This window comes from Triticum dicoccoides, chromosome 6B, assembly GCF_002162155.2.
Source record: "Triticum dicoccoides isolate Atlit2015 ecotype Zavitan chromosome 6B, WEW_v2.0, whole genome shotgun sequence".
In the NCBI taxonomy this organism is placed as follows: Eukaryota; Viridiplantae; Streptophyta; class Magnoliopsida; order Poales; family Poaceae; genus Triticum; species Triticum dicoccoides.
Genome location: NC_041391.1, coordinates 522,538,676 through 522,546,628, shown reverse-complemented (window position 1 = coordinate 522,546,628; position 7,953 = coordinate 522,538,676). Strand labels below are relative to the sequence as shown.

The following is a 7,953-nucleotide window of genomic DNA, read 5'->3' as shown; positions in this document are numbered from 1 at the left end:
CCGCGCCGTTCGCCGCCCCGCCGTTCCTCCCGCAGCCTTGCGCCGCCATTAGCCACAGGATCCGCCCTGCGGCGCACGGAGCCGCCTCCCGCAGCCGCAGCCGCAGCCGATGTCGTAACCTCCCCCTGCCTCTTCTCCGCCTCACCCATGTGCCTCCCAACCGCCAAGCCACCGCCGCCTCATCTCCTCGCTGCACGGCCGGGCGACGCGGCGAGGCGCGCTCCCACGCCGCCGCCGGTGGGACACCGCAAGACCGCCGTCGGCCGCGTCCATACCCTCATCCATCTGCATAGCCCCAGCTTTGTCTCCTCCGCTCCGAGGCCGTACACGCCCTGACGCCCTTGATCTGGACGGCAGTACCACCGGGGCGCATCACCTTCTTGCGCCTCCCACATAGGCCTCCGTGGTCGTGCTGCTCTGTACCCAATGTCTGTCTATAAGCTTCATGTGCATCAGTAGTCTTGAGCCGCCAATCTTGATCGAACAGGTCGCAGGAGCTTGCCGGTAACACCTGATCTTTGATCTGGTTTGTATGCACGCGTGTATGTGATTAGTTTCAGGCTTTCAGCGGCCACATGTCGTTGCAGTAAGACGATGCATCACGCATTGAATGGAACCGTAAGGCGATGAGGCGAGGAGCGCGTGCACACACTGGCGTCAGCGGCACGGTGTCAAGCTGCGGAGAAGGCATCCGGCGAGGCGGCCACCAAGTTCTCCATCTCCTCTTGAATTCTGCTAATTATCTTGGCATTTTATTGGCCTGCTACTTGATGGAAATCAAACTCCCCATATACACTTGTACTGAACACCACACACGACTGCTACTTTGGTGCAGTACGGTGATTAGTCTTGCCTAATTCTCTTGACCAAAGCATTGCCCTTTGCTATTTCTTAGTTTCTATATCTCAGGATTAATCGATGAGTCAAAAGTCGATGCTTCCGTTTCGAAATCATAGTTTTTGTTTTCAAAATCATAGAAAAGTTTGGGACGGCTATACTATAGCATGCTCTGGACATCCTACTGATGCCGATGATTTTTCTTTGCAGGTGCCTAAGTGGATGGCGGTGAACAGGCGTTCAGCAAAGACTCTCTCTTAGGTTGGGTTCTCCCGATGCCATTCCCTTCCTTCACTTGCTTAGCTTACATTGTGGCTGCTCATTGTTTGTTTCCTTCATTTTCTTTCTGAAGTATGGGACGAGGAGATTGAAGTTGGACCCTGTTGATGGCTCGATACCGAACCCAGAACATGTGCCTGATCATGGTACACACCATTGGATGGTTTTTGCTGCCTATATGTTTTTGTGAGTAGCCATGAGCATCGAATGTCTATCTGCTAATTTCAGTTCAGAATTTTGTTCTTTCATAGTTGTTGCTTATTTTCCTTGTTGGCCAATGGTCATTGTAAGTTTTCGAGGAGTTTGTTAGACTACTCGCATTTAGATGTGTAATAGTGTTAAGCGACTGTTTTGGATTCAGTTGTTGGGAGCTCGAATCTGAAGCCTCTATCCTGCAAAGAGGAGCAAGTGATGTGGATATTTTACGAGCAAAAGATTCAAGAAGTGTGCAGAGCATTCATATTCCCCCACAAAATTCAGGTAAAATATTCAGGCCAATGGATTTGAGAGAATCTTACCATTGCTTATTAATGTCTTTGAAAGTTGATGTTTCCTGTCCAAAGTTGATTCACAGTTGAATATGGCATCCCCTCAACGTAATGGGATCCGGACACCATTTCAGGACCTAACGAACACTAGAAATTCTGGTAATTATATACCACCAATTCTTGCCTATGCCATCCCCGTTCCTAAAGGATACCGGCCATCAGTGAATAATTACTTCATGAATACTCCCTCCATTCCTAAATATAAGTCTTTTTAGAGATTTAAATAAGAGACTACATATGGAGCAAAATGAGTGAATCTACACTCTAAAATATGTCCATATACATCCGTATATAGTTTGTATTGAAATCTTTAGAAAGACTTGTATTTAGGAACGGAGGGTGTAGATAAATTGGTAGGTCTCTTTGATAGAATGGGTAATATTCAATCACTTCAGCATTATAGTCATGCTAAGAGTTTACATAATGAAGACATCATTTTAATTTTCTTTAGTTTGGCTTCACCGGAATATGTAACATTTTTATCTTCAAGTGGCATGTGTGTTTCAATAAAGTATGTGTAAGTTCTTGCTAAGATAGTGGTGATCCTGCAGTGTGGTGTCTCTGTTCAACAAGCTCTGGTATTTAAGTAAATATTGTCAACTGTTGCTTGCTTGTACATTTTGCATGTATCCGTGTGGAAACAGAGCTACCAGTGCTGCAAATGTCATTAAACTTGGCCAACTTGAAACCATTGCAGCTAACATACACCTGATTATCTACTCATGTATGTCATCATTGCTACAGCCAATTGGAACAACAAGCAATGCATCAGCTAATTAGAACATCAAGCAAGCAATGCAGCTACTGTCAAGGTTGCATCACATTCATGCTATAGATTCAGCAAAGTTTAGGTTCTCTATCCAACACACTGTTGCTTCAAGCTTCAGGTTCAGGCGCCGACGATGAAGGGAACAAAACCTATATCTATATCACGTTGCGTGTGTGTCAACTGCCACAAGTGCCGACATCGCCAACATTAGGGCTACCTGGGAAGCCGGCAGCCGGCAGTAGCACCGGAAGCAGGGACAGGAGCAACAATGTAGGCGGTAGCCTACAACAGCGGATGGGGTTACTGGGATGGGCACGAGAGGCAGCGGCATAGCTACCGGGAGCAGCAAGGTTCAGGATAAGTGGAGGAGCTAGCAGCCAGAAACATCGGAGGCGGTAGCTGCCGGTAGCAGCGCAGATGGCAAGAAACAAAACGAGTGTTGAGGGTCCATGTAGAAAATAAAACTCATTGGTAATTGTAGATCGGCCGCCGGTTGAAATAGAGGTTGTTACAATTATGTTTTGATGAAGAATCAGTATTATTACATATTTAAAAAAATACTTCCTCCATTCTAAATATAATCTTTTTAGAGATTTCAGTAAGGACTACATACGGGTGTATATATTAAAGTATAGATTCACTCATTTTGCTTTGTATATAATCCAAATTGAAATCTCTAAAAATACTTACATTTAAAAACGAAGAGAGTATAATTTTATATCTAGATGAAGACCTGCGTTGCACGTGCACGTTTACTAGTTTGAAGTAAAACACCCGAAGAAGCACAAGATCATGTTCAAATATGCTCACAACACATACTAGGTGCCCAACCACATTTAGAAAAGGTAACAACAGTATGATGATTATGTTTAACAGCACTTTCACCCTGGAAACAGGAATGCAGATAGCTATGCGAAATGCTAACAAAGTACCCCAGTCAATGGCACAAGCAAAATATCACCTGTAATCACATGTGTTTTGCATACAATCGTAGAGGAGAATACAAGAGCAAGTGGATTAAGGGCACGACCAAGGTGGGCGCTTAGGACAACTGCCAGGGTTAGATTCCAGGCCAATTAGTCCGCTGAATCCTGGTGTTATCCAAGGCGTCAGCACAAGATGATGTGTCGGTGCTTGTCCGTTTTTCTGCCCGCTCAAAACTCCTGATTGTTTATTTTACTCTACGGAATTAGTGCCTGCCGTTGCAAGCCAGGGCGCTTAGGTGTTTTTTCTATTTTACAATCTTTATTTTTTCCATGCAAGGGCCTCCATAAGCAGCCGGCATTGTAGATGGCCTAAGGCCCCTACCATAAGCTATGAAGCTTGTTACCCGCGTACCATCAATAGGTCCAACACAGTCCTGATTGGTGATAAATAAAACCAAAAAAAATGATCTAAAAAACCGTACCTGCAGAAAAATAAGTGGTGTCGCTCAATCTCATACCTTAAGTATGGATCCCACCTGTGGCACACTTCTATTTTGGTTGGGGTCTCCAATGAAGGCTTTGTAAGATCATCTCATAGCATGCCAATAGCATGGAGGACTTTTTGAAAATCACGGCTACCAACTTCAGTGGACCTAACAAATTTGTGGCAATTAATCTATTCCTAAGGTTGTGCCCAAAAATGTTAAAAAAACATAGCTACTAGCTGCTCAACACACATATGTATCATATTCCCCAAGCACAAGAAAGGTTCTCTGTCACAATTAATCTATTCCTAAGGTTGTGTCCAACAGCAATAAAAGAAACATGGCTACTTGCTGCTCAACAACATATGTATCGTGTCTTTGAGCAATCACAAGTTTATAAATCGTAAGAAAGGTGCTCTACCAAGCCTAAGCATGTTCACACAAATTATACTCCCTCCGTTCCAAAATATAGTGCTTCCTCTATTCCCGTGCTTCAACTTTGACCATAAATTTAACCAACAAGACCGACTGCGGCGGGAGCAAAAGTTATACCAGTGAATTCGTATTCAAAAGAAGTTTTCAATTATATAATTTTTTCTCCCGCCGCAGTCGGCCTCGTTGGTTAAATTTATGGTCAAAGTTGGACCTCGGGAAGCGCGGGCGCACTATATTTTGGAACGGAGGGAGTATCATTCTATTGTCTAGGTACTCCATCCTATCCTTCTCACCTAGTAGCCCATACTCCCTCCATACCAATGAATAGGAGAACATGCACCCCAAAATTCAACTTTGACCATAAATTAGACCAACCAAACGTTGATTATATGTGGTAAGAATTATACCATTCAATTCGTATTGAAAAGAAGTTTTCAGTGGTATAGTATTTAAGTCACAAAAATATACGTTATTGATATAATTTATTTTCGAAGTTGGATTTTGGAAAGCATGCGCGCCTTATTCATTGAAATGGAGGGAGTACGTAATAGCATATATGCAACTGCCCCATAAATTAGCATATTTGTATTATTGTCCATCTAAATCCAAAATCAGAACAAGAAAAATATAACTTCAACATGGCACACAATGTAATTCAATAAGCACTACAGGCAGACTTTGATCAAAACAAGAAAATGTAACTTCAACATGACACGCCATACAATACAATAAACACTACAAGCAGATTTATGTCCACAGATGGTAGCGAGCAATAAAGTACCATACACATGATATCCAAAAAAATTAAGGCCACCAATACAAGTACCAAAACCAGGTCAATACACGGGCCAACTGCCGCAGCATACCATTTTCGAATGGATGGTCACCTAGCTGGGAGGATTTGGGAAGGGAAAATCACCAATACAATATCGAATCAGATCTTGAGGTCTAGGGTTTGTACCTCGGCCTTTGTAGGGGAAATCTGCAAACTTGGATAAGATGCGCTGCTGCCGGTGAGGTCCTGGTCGCCGGTGTCGTCCAAATCGACGGCCGCGCGAGCTGCAAAGACGACGGGGAGCGGGGGTCAGAGGACAGAGAAGGAGAGAGGGGGAGGAGGAGCATGTCAGCAACCGACGCCACTCGCCGTTTCCCGCCGCCACCGCCCGCTGCAGATAGGAGAGAGGTGAGGGAGGGAGAGGGCACGGCCGACCTGCCGCTAAAGCTCCCAGTCAGACACGCGCCGCCGACGCCGCCGCCAGGAGGGCGAGAGGGAAGGGGGTGACTGGTGAGGAAGATAGGGTTACGGGGAGGGGGAGGGAAGGAGAGAGAGAAGGAGGGAGAGATGGGACCTCCGGGAGGCGAGGGAGGGACACGCGCGACCGAGCGACGCTCGCGAGGCTGGTTGTCTCCTCCGGCAGTTTTCTGCGGGGCTTGCCTGAGCAAATTTTGATCAAATGACGCATCATTCTTTTCAAAATAAAATGTACAGAATACAACCACTATTATTGTCCCCCAAAAAACATTGTTATTAATGTAAATCAAGTATCATTTGATATTATTTTTTGAAACACAGTGCAAATATAAACGTTTATAAGCATGTGCATGTAACGCACGCACGCATACCTAATCCATACGAGCACCTCCAAGAAACTGAGACGATAGTCCCTCAGGGACCTATCTTTCATCGAATCTGGCGGATTGTTGGGAGTATATGGTCGTTGATGCTTCGGCTCTATTCGGTGGTGGTAGTGGTCCTTCCAATAAGCTCAGGAGGGGCGGATGTGGTGTCTACGTGTGTGTGTGACGAGCATATATGGGTGTCTTCCTTATTAGCATGTGATGATGAACTCGTGTCTAGTGATAAAGAAGTATACATAAAAAGGAAGGTGTCCTAATATTCTGACTCCTAGTCACAAGTTCGTCGTCGTCATGTTGGCGATACAAGCTATCAACATTCCAGAGGGCTCCTTGGTATATACATTTTGCATCACTATTTCTAAATCCAATTTTAGTTTGGACTTGAGCTTTGGCTTTGTTTGCACAAGAACATGTCACCGTGTATCATCGGCGTCGGGGGTGATGCATCACAACTCGCGTTGAAGGAGACCCATCCGGAAATGTGTTACGCAAGCAATCCCACATACGCTTTTGTAGGCCCGAAACTCCACACGTCCAGGAGGGACCCCCTCAGGTCGCGCGGCGGCTATGGGTTGCTCTAAGTCGACCTGGTCGCCTCTAGGGCCTCGAGGTTCGCCGCCCTGCAAATGAAGAACAAAGAAGAAGAACTAGGGTTAAGGAAGAAAAGATAAGAACTAAAAAATGATAGATGGATTGATCGGTTGTTGTGTCGTTCAATCGATTGTCACCTCTTATGAGGCGGCTGGACTTCGTGTACAAGAAAGGGACTCCAAATCCTGTCCAAATCCTTCCAAAATTAACCGAACTCGGATTTAGGTATGTTTGAGATAGCAGTTCGGTTTCTGGGTCTCACATGCCACAAATGATCTCGCATTAAGATGAGCTCAAAAGCAAATTTAATTGTTTCGGCGAGATGAACACCTTTCATTGTTGAGCATTTTTCAATTCAAGATCATCTTCGGAGTCGAATCGCTCATGCAAAACAGGTAATCAATGGCACTACCCATCAGACATCAACTATATGGGAGTCTGATGGGGCATGCCACTTTTTGACTTGTGGTAGGGCTGCACTCCAATGACTCTAACTTTTGCATACGATTTTGCATTAAGACGATATATATATATGAAAATCAACCGTTCCGACGAGATGAAGACAACCTGTGTAGAACATTTTTCATATGAGGTCATCTTGAATGTGTAATCGGATGAACAATACTCTGAATACAAAATCTTAGTACGCCGAACACAACTTTGGCCCTTTAGATGAGATTGGATGGTGATGACATAACTTTCTCATGATGCGAACTTTTCCATTTGAGGTTGATATGTCTCCGTCGCATCTGTTTTTTTAAACACTGTTGATCTTGTTTTGAACTCTAATTTACATGATTTGAATGAAACTAACCAGGACTGACGTTGTTTTCAGTATAACTATCATGGTGTTGTTTTTGTGCAGAAATAAAAGTTCTCAGAATTGGACAAAACTTTTTGGAGATTTTTTGTGGGATAAATGAAAAATACTTGAGCGAATATCCACTAGAGGAGGGCCACCAGTTGCCCACAAGGCAACAGGGCACGCCCTATTACCTTGTGGGCCCACGACTATTGAGTATTTTATTTTTAGGTTAATTTAAATTAGGGTTTTACTAAACAGGGCCTTTTTTGACTTAGTTTTGTTTTATCTTTAAACTTTTTACTTTGTTTTTTTAAAAAATATTATTATTATCACCTGTGACAATTTTAGTTTTGTTTCTTTTAGTCAACAGAAGAAAAAAAAATAGAAATTTATTTTCTTTAGTTTTGTATGAAAACTTGTATAGGTCATAGTTAGAGTTTTATAAAAGCTTTTTATTTTTTATTTTTGCTACCAAAAGTTTATGAAAAAATTATTCTTGTTATTTTAATGAAAGCTCTATTTCTTTTATGTTAATTTATTAGTTTAGTATTTTTATTTGTTGTTAAGTCTAATTAGGTAATAAAAAACTACTTTGTGGTGGTTGTAGTAAAAACTCTATAGTTCCTTGTAGTTTTCCTTG

The 7,953-nt window shown here is 43.3% G+C and overlaps 2 protein-coding genes across 7 annotated transcripts in view; one reads left to right on the top strand and one right to left on the bottom strand.

The window, feature by feature from the left end:
* Positions 1-5,652, bottom strand: part of LOC119322585 (plant cysteine oxidase 4-like) — a 10,049-nt gene extending 4,397 nt beyond the window's left edge. Inside the window, exons 1-3 of one of the 5 annotated variants that reach the window (XM_037596069.1) lie at positions 5,490-5,628; positions 5,241-5,338; positions 3,878-4,012 (exon numbers count right to left, since the gene is read on the bottom strand). The gene's annotated coding sequence lies outside the window, so the exon portion shown is untranslated. Of the gene's footprint in view, positions 1-3,877; positions 4,013-5,240; positions 5,339-5,414 lie in introns of all 5 variants that reach the window. The other 4 variants (XM_037596070.1, XM_037596068.1, XM_037596066.1 and 1 more) reach the window with 4 other exon arrangements.
* LOC119322587 lies at positions 20-2,644 on the top strand. Of its 2 annotated transcripts, none has more exons than XR_005155711.1 (4): positions 20-1,596; positions 1,691-1,763; positions 2,409-2,476; positions 2,552-2,596. XR_005155711.1 is itself a non-coding variant. In XM_037596072.1 (4 exons), exons 1-4 carry the CDS (start codon positions 1,224-1,226, stop codon positions 2,438-2,440), a joined length of 303 nt encoding a protein of 100 aa, XP_037451969.1. In that variant the 5' UTR covers positions 20-1,223; the 3' UTR covers positions 2,441-2,644. The 2 variants fall into 2 exon arrangements, 1 of the variants encoding a protein (XP_037451969.1); XM_037596072.1 differs by having other exon boundaries at positions 20-1,302; positions 1,478-1,596; positions 2,409-2,644.
* Positions 5,653-7,953: the final 2,301 nt, after the last annotated feature.